The 17,885-nt window shown below is 39.7% G+C and overlaps 1 protein-coding gene across 1 annotated transcript in view; it reads right to left on the reverse strand.

Moving 5' to 3' along the window:
- Window positions 1–5,711: 5,711 nt before the first annotated feature.
- Window positions 5,712–17,885, reverse strand: part of CPQ (carboxypeptidase Q) — a 147,568-nt gene continuing 135,394 nt past the window's right edge. Inside the window, exon 8 of the mRNA XM_084213501.1 lies at window positions 5,712–6,112. Within this exon, the coding sequence (XP_084069627.1) occupies window positions 5,952–6,112 (161 nt within the window). The 3' untranslated portion in view covers window positions 5,712–5,951. The remainder of the gene's footprint in view (window positions 6,113–17,885) is intronic.

Here is a 17,885-nt window from a genome sequence, read left to right on the forward strand (position 1 = left end):
AATTACTAAAAGACACATTCTACAGATGAATTCTCATGTAGCTGGAAGGTGTTTACTTCTTATTCCCTTCCTCCAACTGAACCTCACCTCTGCTAGGAACTTAGATTTTACTTGCATCATGTCTTTTAACAGTGTTGTTAAATCAGGCTACACAACACCAGCAGCAAACACCACTACCAGCATTTAACAGTGGAACTGAGGGGGGTTCCCCAACTCACACAGCAAAGCACAGTAAAACATTGGTACTTGAAGCCACAGTTCCTAAGTAAGCATAACCTTGCTCTTTTTGTGGATTTTGTGGTCCCTCTTCCAGAGCTTCCCTCTTTGGTTTTCACATAAGCCTGATTTTCACACAGTTATGGAGACAGCCATGACTAGTGAATAAAAATTCACTGCATTAGTTACAAATCTCTGTCTGCCAGTAACAGAGGTCAGTGATACTGGCAAGTGTTGGCCCTGATGGAGCTCTCTACCATGTGCTTATGTGCTTATGTGCAATTGAGTCATCTCAATTGGATCTCACAGTTCCTGAGCCCTAATGCACAAAATACGCAGATTTTTTTCAGTCAGTTAGTCATTCCTAATATCTATGGCACAGTGCAAGTGCTGAGAAATAAAGGGAAAGATAAAAAACCCTCCAGATGACATAAACTTAACATAAACTACAGTAGGTTGATCTGTGTTGCAGTGAAATCAAACTGCAAGCTGGACACAGAGTTGGATATAAGGCCATCATCAAGGCCCCTTCTCCAAGTGCAAACACGATTGACAAGAAACCTTAATCAGGTGCTAGCACAATGTACTTATTAAACACTTGTAACTACAAACCACAGGCCCATAGCTGGCCATACCTTTGTGCAAAAACCTTGGAGTTTCCAGAAATAATGACCATGAAAAAGTCCACAGTGTGTGTGTGGACAGTGCTTCCATGTATTTGCAGTAGACAGAAGCCTATAAAAGGTGTCATTTCCTTTCTATTATCCATATCTATTAGATTATATCCATTCCTTTTTGTTAGAATGTCAAGGTTTGAGCCTGGCGCAATGCCAGTGCCCCCATGAAAAGGCTTCCCTGGTATCTGCTGTGAGATGTGATCAGAAATAGAGCAAAGCAGGCTCCAGCTTAGGAATAAAAAAGGGAAAACTTTATTTACCTACAACTATACATAAAGAGAAATACACACAATTTGGAATGAAAACCTTATATGTCTCCTTCCTCCTCCTCCCCTCACCAAATTTCCCATACATCCACCTTCAGATCATCCACTCTCGACCTATCACCACCCTTTAGATAATCAATTCTCAAATCATCAAGGAGAACAGAGTCTGTCTTGCACCATGGGCTTCCCCTGGAAACACAGCTGAAACCTCTTGTGTTTCCCAGTCACACGTGGCACCACCCGGAGATCATCTGCCAGCGTGACATCTTCCTTCCATGCCCAGTGCTCTCACCACTGTGCATGGACCAGAGCTGCTCCTAGGGTTTTCCTTTTCAAGGATGCTTTGCCCAGTTCCAAAGAAGGTACAGTCCCTCACGTTTGGGACACATGTCCCCCCCAAATTCACCCCCTGGGGCCGAGGGGTCCCGAGAACAGAGATCCTCTTCTTCTTCCCAGAGGGCACCACCACCACCCTCCTCACCCGCCGTCTCTGTTCACGCCTTCCATCACATCACTGCACTTCCTTGGCTCCGAGTCACTGCCTCCCCCTAAATGCAGTCTCTGTGTCACAGGAAAACGTGGTTCCATCCATGGCTATACAAGAAAAGTCCAGCCAGAGGCCACTCCATCACCTCCTCCCACCTAGGATTCTTCTCAACTCTTCTGACCTCTTCCACTTGCACAGACTTTCATCGCACTTGCCCATTTCCTGTTATTTCACCTCTATCTCTCTTCTCATTTAACTCCAGGAGGAATCAGCATTTGTAAGGTTCCCATTATCCAAAAAAGGGTTAAAAGTCTCAGGCTTGGCCTGTCCAGAACTCCCAGGGCTGCCCTGCTGGGCACCTTCTCCCCGCACTCCTCCCTTCTCCTTCTTGGCTGGCCGTGCTATCAAATCTCAAGGTAGCACAGGCACAGACACCAGCCCGCTCTCTCGCTCTCCTCTGGGGGGAAAAGGCTGCCCGATGTCTCTTGGGGTTCCTCCATCCTTCCATCCTGCAGGGCCTTCTCCTCCCTTCTCTGTCTCTCACTCAGGCCTCGTGGCTTCCCCTCCCCACCCAGCCCGGAGCTGGGCAGGGCAGGTCCGAGCTCTTTCATGGACCAGAACCAAGAGAGTTTTCCCCCGGGAGTTCTCAGCTTTTAACCCCCTGTGTTCTCAGAGGGGTATCCATATCCTCAGTGGCCACACCAGGCGCCAGTATTCAAATCTGAGCACCTATTGGTTTGACCACAGCATCCCAAAAAAACCCCACCTACTTCCTCTCAAACCACTTCATATATATGATCAGTGTCTCCTAACATTTAGCAGAAAAGAAGGGAAAAAATCTTCTCTCCCAAAAAATCTTGAGTTTTCCCATTCAAGAGGTGCAATGCATCATTAACTTCTATGCAGAAAACATTGTTCACTCCAACCAGCAATTAGTGTCAACATTTCTATCCTGTGCAGTGATGAGATTTTTATGCTAATCATTACACAGCAGTAAATTAATCTTTTGGGCACATTTAGATGGTATGTATATTTCATGAGACAGATATAGATATCAAGATCAGTTTGATATTTACTTATGGTAAATGGAAGTGTCTCAAATCGCTATGGGGGAAGCATACTAACTAAATACACAGCCAAGGATGTTTGCAATGGAGCAGCAGAATCAGCATTGCTTCAGCTTTCTCTTTGTTTTTAATTATTTTAAGGGAGTTAAAAGTCTTGTGAGAACACATAGAATCATTCAAAGAGACAGTGAAATGTCACTATTGTCTTGGCACAATGAAGGACAAAAGCAAACCTACCCTACAATCCTTCTTTTATTACTGGCAAAATTACTTGCATTACATTGTGCAATATTGAAAACAGATTTTTCATCAGCATTTGTACTATAGTCTAGGCAGGTAAATGAATTATGTATTGGCCTCATCCCTCTGTAACTATGTCTGAAAGCTTCGAGTTGTAGCTGAAAGGAAGACTACCCTGGGGCCTCCCTTCCCAGCAGATGCAAGAGATTTGTAAAACCTTGAGGAAAATTATTATTTGAAATTTAAATTTTCGACATATATTTAAATACTAGTGCTGGCTTCAGCTCTCACCTCACAGATCTTCGCAGGAAAAACCCCAAATGTTTATTGGAGGGAAATGTACCCCTGGTCCCTTTGACCTAGAACATTAGGAAATTATTTATGATAAGCACAGATTTATGGCAGGTGACCATCACAATAATATTAATATAAATAATGTCCTAAGCTACTACTTCCTCAATTCAAAGTTGAGAAAGATTCTCAAAGATTAATGGTATGTGAGTGGAAGGAAAAGTTATGTTGGCTTACCTGGATCACCTCAGAAGTGCTCTTGAATTGAAAATTGACCAAGTGATCCATGTTTAATGGCCACTAATTGGAATAACATAATTGCTACACTGAGCAGTGATAAAGATAAGCTATTGCACAGATGGTACAAAATCCCACTGGGAAGAAAAGAAATTTATTAGCATCTCCTTGTTTATGGAAAGTTTTGAGGGAGGTACATCTGAACAGGAAGATTACCAGGAGAATACTATGGACAGATAGGTCTGACAACTAACACACATCAGGATAAAAAAACAGAGAATAAGAGAAAATGTCTTATTTTAATGAAATCTGGTTTTACAAGTTAAAAAAAAAAAATCTTTGTTTTTCAATCTCAGAAATAAGATATTTTTATTTTCATTATTTCTATAAAAATAGTTTTGGGGTTTGAAACTTTTTTTCCAAAACCAATGCATCTCTCTAGAGCTGTGTATCTGAAGCTGACAGGAAGGTTACATTTTCTTCAGGGGCAACATGGTCTTGGTTTTTACAGTCTATCTTACATAGTTGTGTTGCTTTTGGCCTGAGAATGGTTAATTTTTCTTACTTAGGAGCTGACAAGCACATCTTGACATGTGCTGTGGTGCCATGTGCACACTTGTAGTGCTATTCTCCTCTGCAGAGGAGTACTCTTGACTCCAGAGATTTTCCGTTTGACTTGAGGCAATGGAGAAAAACACAAATAAACACCATTTCCAAGAGAGCACAGGTTAAGATTTGGAACAATATAGGTAACTTCACAGAACATCCTTCTGAATTTCTGATGTACAAAGCCTCATACCCTGAGGGAAAACAATTTGGAACAACAATTCAGGAAACAGTCAGTCACATTGTGTGAAGGACAAAAAGCTGGATTTGGAGACAGCTGAGGATCTGTCAGTGGTGAGACCTCCAAGTATGCTCTTGTCAAGCAAAAAGAAACACAGGCATCATGCCTTGAAAGCAGAGGAAATCTTTGCTAACTCTATTTCAATATTGTTTCTTTAGAAAGATAGAGCAGTGTATCTCCAGGCAGCTTTTATGGTCTTGAAATGATTTGGAGGGAATATTGAAATAGTTAATAAATTTGATGGAAAACAGCTATTATCACAGTAAACAGATACCATGATTATGAATTCTATAAAAATGAATTGTTCATGATTCAGCTATTGCTCAACAGCAGAACTGATTAACAGCACCAGGGACTGCCTGCTATTTGGTATAATGCTCCATGTTTGTAGCATTAGTTGTTTGGTGCTGGCTACATTGCAGCAGTTATTCACACACTAAGTTTGATTGTTGTAAAATTTAAAATCACAAACAAGGATCACGTCACAAGGAAATGAGCAGAAATCATACGCCTTAAAATATTCCCTAAGACCAGTTATACCTTCTCTACAGATCTGCCTGAAACTCATCTGAATGTTCATAATCTCAGTAAGCAAGGAAAAACCCCAACCCCCAAACCAACAAAGTATATGAGAATCAAATTTCCAGGTTAATCCCTCCATCAAAGTAAATTTGTACCAGCATCCTCTGGCCCAGCTTCAGCACGGGAGACCATCCCTGCAAGCCAGGGGCAGCTAGGAATGGCTTCAGGATTCTGAATCAAAATCTGCTCTTACATTTTGTTTGGATATCAGCTGGCAAGTACTGAAGGTCACAGATCACAGCTGTGTGTTGTTTCTGAAACATGGCATTTCATAGAAAACCTGCCACACAAAATTCTCTGCCTGTCATGATGGTGAGTCTTCCATGAGAAAGAAAAAGACAAACATGGCTTTCCATGAGGAGGTGCCCAAAAAACCACAGGAGAGCTGGGAATCCTCTGTTGGCTTTCTATGTCTGTGTCCTGGTTTATCTGAGTCTTTGGTGAACCTCTCATAAGACATAAAAATGGACCTGAGTGAAGCTATTATACTATTTAAGCATTTTGACTATAATCTGACCATTCTACCATATATTACCATTAAAAAAGACAAGATTTACTTGTCCTATAACCTGAAAACTTCTAGAAACTACAGTATTACCTTAAAACAGTGGAAAGAAAGAGCTGTTTGGTTAATAGTACATAATTCCAATGCATAGAATGAAAGACAGAAACAAAACCAATAAACATGTACTCAAAATCAATACACTAGTCTGAAGCACAAAATTTATTTGGTATATTTTTCCTGCTGCTCAAGACCACTGTGCATACAAATGGTTATTATATCATAGTCAAAGAGGCATCATATCTTCATCTCAAATATAAGAAGTACTTAAAGGAATACATTTAAGTGAAAATCACAAGTGGAAGAGATCAAAACAGCAAAAGCAGGAATGCATAAAAAAAGAATGTGTTTTGAGGAAAATAGTATAATAATAAAGCAAAAAACCAAGGGTAGCAGAATTTACTACAGCTGCAGTCCACATGCATTAGTGGACTTACAATCTTTACTGAAGAACAGAAATTTTCTTTCTTGCTGTTTTATTACCTTGGCAACATATCCTCCATGTCAGCAATTACATAGGAGACAACAGTCCAAACAGCAGCACAGAGATTCATCTGGTTTGGATCCTGAACTGTCATCGTGTCCCCTTGAGAATGATGAAACCAGAAGTATTTATTGATGTCAGTATGCAAGCTGGCACCTACAGAGAAAAATGGGCAAAGCTCCATTATAGGAATACAAATATTTAAAGAGGAATATAAACTTGAATCTGTTCCTTGGCTGTTAATGATTAAAGCCACATGCAACTGTATAAAATTCATAATACATTTGAAATAAAATCTCTGTACAGAGCTGTGCCATGTGCAGTTTGTAGGGTTTAGGTTAATTGACTCTTGTGAGCATGAGGCAGCACAAATTCACACTGGGGAAAAGCCAAGCCTCCCCTGGGAGACTCGTTTCCTCAGCAACAGTATGCATCCATTTTCTTCTGAAACTAACAGAGTTCAAGCAGGAAAATCCCTACAGTAACTCCACAGCAGCACTTCCCCTGTTCTCCACTGATGAATTACAACTGATTTATGAATCCTTTCCTTGCTGTTATTTGTGTTGGGGAACACTTTGGAATGTGCTCCTGCTTTTGAGCCCCTCTACAACTTAAGGATGTGCTGTTTCAGAACAAGTTTCCAGATAATCTGGGGTATCCCATGTAGCCCAGGACTACATTCCTCTCACAGTCAGGAATCCTCCTCAGCTGGGGTAGAAGGAACTTGAGTGAAATCACAATTCTTTCCATTCAGGAACAACTGATTTCCTTTAGGATGACCTGGGCAGGGAAAGGACTACTTTTTCCCAAGCTAGGTGGGTTCAAGGAGTACAAATAATGCTTGCAAGGCATCACTCAAGGCAGACCAAAGCCAAGATGAGCTGGAGAATCTGTTACCCGACTAAGAGCTGCAACAGAGATGCTGGCAGAGGATTATTACCCTGGCTATTCTCTGCTCCAGTACCCACTGACCCTCTCTAACCCCCTATTCTCTTGAATTTCCTTCTTTCCCAGTTCATTACCTCTGCCTTTCCTCCAATTTTATCAGCCTCCTTCAGCTTTGTTGTAATGTCAACAACCATTCCAGCATGAACAGAATTCCACATTAAATTTTGATATTAAGTAAATTTGATATTTTCCCTCACCACACTCATTCACTGCTTGCAATTCCTTTGCATTGATTCCTTTGTCCTGCTCCCCGACCAGGGCTAGGAGGTGCACAGCTCCCAGGGGAGGACTCAGCACAAGACCCACTCCTTTCTTGGTCTACAAACCCAGAGAACTGTGTGAATTCACAAGTAAGAGCTATGGGCTCTGGGCAGAAACACAAACTGAGGATACTCCTTTCATGCCAAGTAAGAAGGAAAAAACCCCAGGACTGTTTGACTATAAAGATGAAGTACATAAATTATTGATATATTTATTTACATGCAGTGGAAATCAGTATCAGATGAGGAAGGCTTTGATAAGCTCATGTGTGCTTGTAAGACTCACTGTTATGATTTTTCTTGGTTTTCCTGAAATGCCTGAAGCCTTTGAAGGGAATGAAAGCAAAATTTCCCACGGCATAACTGCACAATCCTATAATACATATCTTTTGATCACTCAAACCATCATTCAGAGTCCAGCTCTCCCTGTGGGTAACAGGCAGGTTTCTCTTGCTGTAATGGGGACTGACTTGGATGGCTCAGTTCACTGCTATTTTAGAGAGAGGGAATAGAAAGTTAATGCATTTTAATTCCACCCAAGGTGAAGATCCCTTCACAAGAGTGATGATAAGCAGAAAGACCAAATGCTACAGCATAAGGTTATACAGTATTGTGATTGATTTTATTTTAAAAAGCTCTTCTAGATCTTAAATGACCTGTTTGCTCCTGACTTGAAGTATTGCAATCCCACAGAAGACACTGGGTCGGTTCCAGGTACTGAATTACGTTCTAATAATTTTAGCATTCAATTTTTGTCAAGTCATAGTCACTTTTAAAATTTTCTCCTGAATCCTTTTAAATATATGCAATCATGAAAGGATCGAACAACGGTAAATTCTTTAACTGATGGACTTCTGCACTACAGACACATTACAAGTTAAGCTGTTGAGGCAACCCCATTAGTGTTTCTGTACACTTCTGTAAGACACAAGACAAAAATTGCCCAGATTTTGTCACAGAAATTTCACTAATCAGAGTAACTATGGATTTACAGAATAGCACTTTATTTCTGTGAGTGGAACAAAAACAAACAACCTTTGCTTTGTCATGTTTAACTCTCTGAAACATTGGAAAAGATTTTTTTTTTCTCTGAATTGATTTTATAAATCAGAAAATTACTGACTTTGACATCAAGCAATTACTGTGCAAGAAAATCAAAAGGTTCTCAAACCGGCCATGCTGTCTCTGTCATGTTGTGGGTTAGCACTGAAACCAGTGACCTGCAAACATCTTGAGTGACTAAGGAAAAGACCCTAGGAAAGTAGCTTTATCCTCTGTAATTAAAAACTAAAGTGAAAATCCATGTTCTTGGCTTTGAGCACAGGAAGAGTTTATACCCTAGGGCTTCACACAAACCTCTGGACATGAAGCACTCTGGGGCACAGGTATGACTGCAAGCAATTTTCATTGCAAGGAAGTCTCCTGCTTCAAGCTTGAGACTCCTCCATGCTGATGCCAGCTGCCTGCAGACATTGCTGCTGCCAGAGATTGCCAGGCTCAGTGAGACACTGACAAGTGCCCTTTCACCAGCAAAGGCTTCCAGGGCTGAAACCAGCCCCTGCAGATGACCATGAGGAGGGAAGTTCTGCAGGGTCCTGCAGACTGCAGTCATGTTGGGTTACCTCAATAAAGTCCATAGGGGGACCTTCAGCCTCTTTTCTAAAAATCTAACAGAAGAAGCAATGCTGTGAGCACAATTTTTTGTTGTTGTTGTTGTTTTGTTGTTGTTGTTATGTAACATTTGTCTCAGGAACAACAGTCAATAACAAAAGGGGGCTTATTTTTACCAAGCTAGGAGTCAAGTAACAGAGATGAAGAGCCATGGCTCACAGACCTATAAATTATTCACCCATGTCCATGCTAGCCACCCAGAAAGGGAATGGCATATAGCCTTGAAAGAGTCCAGAAGCTTTAATTAAATACTTAAAAATCCTCAGTTGGGTGGTGTTATGTAGGTGAGTACCACATATCTAATTCTGATTTCCAGGTGGAATCAACACTTGAACAGAAAACCAAGAGATGGGCTAGGTGCTACGCAGTCACATTTCATGCACTTTGCTATTTTCCTGAGTTTGCAGAGCAGCCATAAAGAAAAAAAGGCAATGTTTGCCAAACAACCCTCTTTAATTGTCCTTTAATTGTCTGTTCATTTTTACAGTGATGCAAGTCACATGAGGAACTGCTGACCAAAAAGGAGATCAGTGAGAAAGTGCTTCTAGCTGGATATAATAGGTGCTGTGGCATGAAAAGAGGTAATGTTAAAAACTGCTGTCAAAAATGCCATATAATACTTGAATGCATCAAAAATACTGGAAATTAAAAATGGAAGAAAATAAATAATTTACAGCTTCAATAAAATAATACAAAGATAATTCATAGCACTGTTACAAGGTGACAGAAAACCCTCTTTAGCACAGCTTAGTTACCTAATTTAAAGCATGTTACTGCATCAGCAGCTATCTAATGCCACTAGATAGTGGCACTAGATCTAGTGCCTGGTGATCCCCTGGGGTCAAACACTAGGACAAGTTGCCCAGAGAGGCTGCAGAGCTTCCATCCTTTGACAGAACATGGTCCTCAGCAGCCTGGTGCAGCTGACCCTGCTTAAGCAGGGGAGTTGGACTAGGTGAGCTCAAGGGGTGCCTGCCAAACTCAGCCATCCTGTGGCACTCTAACCCATGGTGCCTTGGGTCTTTCAGACATCTCTTAGAATTCACACAACAACAACAACAAAAAATTCTTCAAGTTCATTCCTGCCTTGAACTCATTTGATGATTCTCTGCATAACCAGCCATGTCATACTTGTTTTGATGCACTGCATAAGTCAGGGAAAAACAGCTGCTTTAGTAATTCTTACTGACCATGTATTTTAAGTGATCAGCTATGATTACTAAATGAACTTGATGAAAATATACACAAATTGAAGAATTCTGAAAAACACTCCATCCCTTCTAGCTTCTGATCTCAGCGTGAAATGCCCAATGCAAGCACTCATTAGCTGATTATAAGGATATTATTTCCTTACAATGTGTTCATATCAAATACCAATTCTTCACACATTAATAAACTGACAAAGGTCTTATTGCCAGCTTAAGAAGATGAGATGCTGCTGTTGAGGTAAAAGGACGCATGAACCACAAAATGAATGATGGGCATGTCAATGATGACCACTGCTTCTTGTCACTCTCCGTCAGGCACTACTGCCTTCATAAGCACTGCTGTCATAAGTCATAACTAGAATGAAACTCCATTGCCAGATATTCAAGCACTCAAATGACTGCCATTTGTGCAAAAAATGACTGGAAAAGCAGATAATGATTATCAGAATGAATAAAAAGGCAGTTTCCATAAAACTGTGTTCCATAAAACACAGATATCTTCAAGGCGGAAAATGTGGTAACTTCAGAGTAATTTTACATCTTAAAACATTTTGCATTACACTCCTCCCTATATTTTCTTTTTCTTTTTATACCCCAAACAGCATTCAATTGGCAAAAGAAGTCAAATGTGAGTTGTGGAGTCAGTACACATTTGCTACAGAGTCCTATCAATAGCTTCCCAGTTGTCTTTGCTTTCAAGTGAACTTCACAGCTATGCCATGAATCTTTCAGATACAATGGGAAAATCCCCACTGTTTCTATAACTTCTCTCAGGTGTCCTGGGTCTTCAATATTACAGCTAGACCTCTGGGATACTGACCTCTGCACGTATGTTGCCTTATACAGTGAAGTTAATATGCTAATAGTTTATAAAAAAGTGTGTAACTTTTCAGGTTTCATTTTATAGCAGTCCCTAGAGGACCCAACAGAATTGCCACTCCATTATTTTATGTGGCATATATACACCTCTCCAAAGAGAAAAGACTCCAGCTCAGAAGAGCATACACTCTAAACAGACAAGAGGGACTGAAGGATGATAGGGGCATGCAGAGATGAAAGGACAGATTAATTTTCTCACAGCAGCTGAGAAGGGAATAGATGCCAGACATCTGAGCTGAGGCCAGTGTCCTGTTGAGTAAGCTGTACTACCTCCTAACAGCAAACTTGGAAATGCCTTATTTAACAAGGCATAATTTGCTCAATGTTTCCAAAAGTTTACTGATAGAAAGAGGCTATAACACAGGCTTTACTTGCTCCTTCCAACTACCTGTTTGAGATTCTTCTTTGTGTGAAGACAAACCTACATGCTAGCAAAGGTATTGATTGCTTCTAGCAAGATGTCAAGATATCAAATGCTTGATCTGAGACCTTATTTTTATTTCTGCAGTGATTTCCCTGGCTATAAAAGACAGATTCATTTTTTCTCCCCTATCTATTAAATACTGCTTTTGTTTCCTGCTTTTTCTTTAAGAAAATGCAGGAAAAATGTTTTGACTTAATTTTCAAGTTTATTCTAATCTCAGACCTTTTTCATGCCAATGACACTATTCAGGAATGTACTAAAAGTCTATAAAGCCTTAAAAATAAAGCAAATCCTGATGAAATATACATATACTTTTCTTTTATATCATCAAAAACAAGGAAATAAGAGGCAAAGGGACATACCACAATCTCCTATGCAGTTAAAAACTCGTATGTAGCAGGAAAACATAAACACATAAGTTTAGAGCATTCTATTCCTCACACACAGTAATAGAATCAATAGCCTCTCCTTTCTCCTAGCTGCAGCATTTCTGCCTCACACATTTTGAAAAGTCAAAACTTCAGGGTGGAAGTAAGAAGACACATGGCTTTTCCTTCAAAGGAGATGTGCCAAAGACCTACAAAAGGAAAAATGGATGAAAGAAAGGAACAGGAACACAATTTCTTATTTTTATTTTTATTTTGTGCCTTTCTAAAGCCCAAGAGGTCACAAATCTCAAGTGGTCAAGGAGTAAATCTTCTGCAATGGTAACTGTGTTTAGGATGGGCTGGCTGGAATGCTCCATAGGTACCTCAACATCTCTTCTGCTGCAAGCCCTGCAGAGTGCTTGACTGCTTGTTTTAGGTGTTGGACAGATGTTTTGTGTGCTGTCCCTGCCTAACCTCAGCCTGCAGAACTACTACTGTAATGAAAACCCAATTATTGTGGGCATCTCTTGCGTGTATTTTGGTGCTCATATGAACCTCTTCCTTTGTGGGATAACCTGACAGCTGGCTTTAATGCCAATGATTTCATTATCCATTTTTCAAGTAAGCAGAGGCAATGGAGAATGCTAATGCTGTTTAGTGGGCACTGACAGCATTTGTTTTCTTGTCACTTAGTCTGAAATGATGAAATTACAGGCTAAGTTGCTTGAGTTTCATGGCTACCGACACTGAAATAGTTTCCAGTACAGAGCCTATAAATGACATCAGAAGCCCTGCTGCTTCACCTCCTGAGTCACTCTCTCCAAAGTCTTTAAAATTCATGATTCGAATAACAAGACAGAGGGAAAGCTTTCAGGAGGTTGTTTCAGTGACTAACTAAATGAGACTACAGTATAAGGGAGACAATATGAAGTTTGCATTACTTCTTGTTTTGCTTAATGCATTTCAGAATGAGTCCTGTGGATACACTAAATGGACTAAATTACAGCTCAGGATTATCACAGTTACTTTTGCAATGCATTAACCTTTCACTTATTGCATCAGAGGACCAGTGACAGCAGGGGATCCAACCTAAACTTGCATGAAATGCTGTGAAATGAGGTGCCAGGGAAGGAAGCAGTTCTACTTCATAGAGCACAGGCTGACTAGACTCTAAAATAATATCCTAAACAGCCTTGACTGGGAAAAACCCCACAAAACCCCAGATAAATCTTCAGTAGTAAACAGCACTGAAAGTTCTTCCTCCATTCATCCACCCTCCGTCTTAAATTGTCACGGTTCTTTTTTTAATAAAAAAGAGAAAAGGGTAAGTCTCCCTAGCTGGTGCTGCCTGAACATGACCCACTTGCAGGTTCATTCTCTGGGATGGAGAGATCCTCCACAGCCCACTCATCACTAAGTTTTGAACCTGTTTACAGTTCTGCCCACGGCTCCCTGCGGCAATGCATGGTGTGCCTGAGCATTTCCTGTGGGCTCAGTACAGTTCTCACTTCCTGAGCTGTAGGAGCAGCACCTTCCGTTTTTTCATTCAGCTTCCTGCAACTGGTGGCTTAATACAGTTTAATCAGAATAATCCTCCCCTTGCAGAAACTATTCAGCATCTCTTCAGGCTTCTGGTGATTCTTCTTCTCCCTTTCCTAACTGTGTTTCACCGTTCCTGAGATGAGAGGTCCAGTACTGCCTGCAAACACCAGCACGTGAATGGACTCGTGATGTGACTACAGCACACCAGACTTGATCTCCTTTCTGCTTTTTCTCTCTTCCTTCCTCCCTCAGCTGCATGAAACACTGTTTTTTACCTTCCCTGGGTATTGACTTGACAATTTCAGACAATTATCCACAGTGATTCCCAGATCATTCTTCTTCAAGATAACATGGATCCTGTTGCTCTGTATCCATAGTTCCTATACTGCATCACTCCACATTTATTGACACAAAAATGTCAGTGCTTGTTGTATTCTTTATGTATTTTCTACTATAAGATTACTGTCACATTTTCACAATCAGCTTTAGTTTTGATATCAAATATTTGAAGCAAACTTTGCCAACTTGCTATGCTCGCTGTTCACTCCCTTTGCAGCTGACATGGAGTTTTGTGAACATCCAAAGCTACAAAAAAAAGTGACTGGGCAGTCTAATAAAGACTTTCTCCATTAAGAAGACTGGCAATTTATTTTCTACCTTTTTAAAATCAGGTATTTACCACAAAAGAGGAAAATACCTCTCACCTCACAGTACCTTCTTCCTCTATAGTCTTTGATCCAGGGGCTTTTGAAGACTCAGCTATACTTCATTGACCAGATCCAGCTACAGAAATGGTTACAAACTCTTCTGAAAATTCCTTGCTAGCCTGGTGAGGCATGACTTCTTTCTTCCAAAGCAACATGGACTCTTGAATTACTTTTGTATTTTGTGTTCTGGCTCTGTGACCACCCTGGTTAACTAAACCACAGATCCCTGTTTAGGGGATTCCCTATTTAGAAGGATTATGTACCTGTATGATGTGCCTGTTTATGTTTGTAGATATTGTGTATATTTTAATATAATTTACTTAATTTGTGATTTCTTTAAAATTATGCATATCCCTACATATGTTGTGCAGAGACTATTGAAAAAGTTGATAGTTGTAAAAGTGATTGTTGGATGTATTAACACTTACATTTTGCATTCTCTTTTAAACACTGTAAGTGGAATGAAAGTCATTGCAAAATCAGCAGTTTCTCTAATTTAGAATTCTTTTTCAAGTGTTTGTTTATGTCTCAGCTCAGTAAAGCAGTTAAATATTGAGCATGTGATTTATTTTAATGCCATTAAGCTTTAAATGTCACACAAAAGGGTCAAGTGAATACTGGGACCCATTTGAACCATCCTTTCCTGACCAAATGCATTTCTGTGTTTCTATACTCTCTGTATAACTGCACCATGTAACTGACATTTTAAGGCTGCTTAGAAACCCAAACTATTGAAGTGTTTTCTTCAACATTCTCTGCTAGCCAAAGAGCCTCCTGCTAACACCCAGGGCTAGACCCTTGCTCCACCCTGTTCCAACAACTTCCAAAATCACCCCAGAAATGTTGTGGAAAGAGACACTCCCTAGACTGTTTAGAAGTCACATGTGGGGAGAGAGAACCACGAAAATGACCCATTTGTCAAGATTTTGAGCAGCATTTCTGTTTGCAGTAATTATCTGCATTCATTTGCATTTTCAATCCATTCAAGAAGCTTCCTTGTATTTTACAAGAAATGGAGCTATTTCCTAACTCACAAACCAGTTTAAAGCAAGCCTTCAGGCCTGCTTTTCTAGAGGATGCTGGAGGCAGAGAGGAAACACAGAGGTTCTCATTTGCTGTAGCCTTCACTCCTCGATACGATTACAGCAGTTTAATCACAAAGTTCCTGTAGGAGCCTTCCCACCAAGCAGTCCACTCCTAGAAATGCCAATGGTCATAGGACCCAACTAAGCAGGGCTCCCTTCTGCTGAGATGGTGCTGAAAAGAGTCAGTTAATGAACATCCTGGTGCTCAACTAGTTATGAAAAAAAATCCCAAACCATCAAACCAGGCACCTAATTAAAGTAAAACACATCCTAAGCACACTACAAGTCTATTGTATTTTATATCACAGAAATCAAAACTGCCTTTATTCAAACACACCCACAGGATGAGCATGGTTTTACTGTCTCTATATTTGCACCCCACTGAGACTATCAAACTCTTCAAGTTCATGATGGATTTTAGATGTAGGACCATTATACAAAGCTGGAAGGATATACTATGCCTACAACAATAAAATACCATTTAAAATATCTGTGTTACTTGAGTAATGCTTACTTGAGTTCTAGACTAGTAAGTTATTTCATTACACGTTAGATGCTCCAGATATTGGCGATGAAATATCTTTTGCATTTGATCTCCAGTGTATATTTAGTTATTTCATTAGTAACAGAAATGTTGAGAAGATCTTGAAACAAAGTTCAAAGCTTACTGCAAGGTTCAGGACTATCCAAATGTGGGAATGTTCAGGTTTTAGGGTTGGGGTTCTGAGAGCCACAAAGCCCACAGGTCCAGGGACACTTTCTGGGGCTGCAAAAGGCATGTGAAATGGAGCACAGCACTGCACCAACACTGTTCCCTTTACACCTTTCTCATCCAGCCAAACCATAGTGCAGGGCACCTCAGCTGCAAGCCACCACTGAGACTAGGGTTCAGAGAACCCCAAAACCTTTCTGCTCTAGTCTAAAATCATGTTATCCAGTGTGTGATGAACAAAAAGTAGCAGGAATGAATATTTATTCAATATTTTAAGCAACAGATGGCATATTTTTATCAGCAAAACTACAAAAGAAACCACACGTAAAAAAAAAGAAATACAAAAACAATTGAGGTACAGTGAAGACACCTGCTGCAACATTGCTCTTCACAATCTCAGAATCTCTCTGTTTTAATAGTCCATGAAATTACATGGGGCTCCATTTGGAAAAGAAAGGGGAAATTGAAGAATTTCTGGCCTTAAAAGTAAGGAAGTAGAGAAATTCCTCACACGTAATCTGACTCTGCAGTGTATCACTACTTGTACGTGGGCTCTGGCTAATCCACAGAGCAGAACTAATCCTAGAAGAAGACAAAGCAAATGAGGCAATGACCCTAACTAGCACAACTCTTCCAGCCTGTACATTTGAGTTGCTGTGATAGCTATTTTGCCACAGAGCAAATGTGCTTGTCATAATGCTGATATATTAAGAGAAAAAAAAAAAAAAGCGCATATAAGCTCAGGAAGAACACAAAGAGAAGCTGACAATTAATTTCAAGTTGAAAGTTTAACCTGTTTGTTTTCACTGAAAGATCCTCAGTCTGTGCATCAGTAAGTGCCAATAACATTTTTGTTAAAACAGGCTTACTGCATTCTATGCTTTACTACGCTGCTTTCTTATGAAGCTGAGCTTTACTTTGGTTTTGTTCAAATTAAACCTATATGGTTGAAGGCCTCATTTAAAACATGGAAAGCAAAGACTGATTGGGTGAAAGAAACAGGACAAGGCACAAGTGAGTCCAGCTGGCATGAGTGTGTCAAGCTGCCGAGTACAGCTTTGAAAATCTTCCTCCAGAATCAGTATGATTATCTCCATCACAATCACAATTTTGCAGAAATCAAGGATCAATATACACATTTTTCTCCATTTGTTAATAATCTGCAAAGGCCTATTTAAAATTTTATACCTCTACAAATTTTTTTAAAAGGCATGTTTTACATATGATGCAACAATTGCAGATAATTTGATAACAGTGACCAAGCTCTACACACTAAAAAGAAAATACACCTCTATTAGCTCACCATTATTATACCTCACCATCCTACTGATATATTGTGTCCATGCTAAAACTAAAAACAATGTTTACAGCTGTTTAAATGGAAGTCATTTCAATTTGGATTTAGCGAAAGAAATCAAGAACAAGCACATTCTCATGAAGTTGTTTATGTTGCCACAATCAAATACCACCTATAGACTAATGCAAAGGGACAGAAAGACCCAGTGATCATGATTGTTAACAGCCTAGAGCAAGATTATTATCAAATGATTAGAGAGAAGCTAGAATTTAATACATTCATTAAAAAAAAACAACCCTTAATCTCTGCATTGCTATGCTTGCCTTCCACAGGAGAAAGACATGCTCCCCAAATGTGAGTTTTTTTCACCAGAATACCATTAGACTATTGATTCCTTTCAGACACAAAAATTGCAGACTCTTTTTACAGAGCAGATATATAAAAATAAATATTAACATATAGATACAGATATATCTACCAACCTACACATAATTAAAAACCTTTCAGGAGCCAAATGCACATTTGCAAAACAGAATGGCATGCTATATGTTCAAAGGACTGCAACAAATACTCAGCAAACTGGGATTATAAACCTTACCTAAAAATAACTTGAATGAAAAAGTTTTACATTTTAGCAAATATTTATTTTAGATTGACATCCTCCCTTTTACATTCTGGCTTTAAAACTAACAGGAATCTGATAGTTAAAAAAAAAAAAAAAAGACAGGATGATTTTTCTTGCTTTAAGGCCCATCATTGCAAAATAATTGTGCATGCTTATTGGTTGAATAGTTTCCATTTCCCACTCCTAAAAGAGAAAGAAAAAAA

This window comes from Fringilla coelebs, assembly GCF_963513975.1.
Source record: "Fringilla coelebs genome assembly, chromosome: 1".
In the NCBI taxonomy this organism is placed as follows: Eukaryota; Metazoa; Chordata; class Aves; order Passeriformes; family Fringillidae; genus Fringilla; species Fringilla coelebs.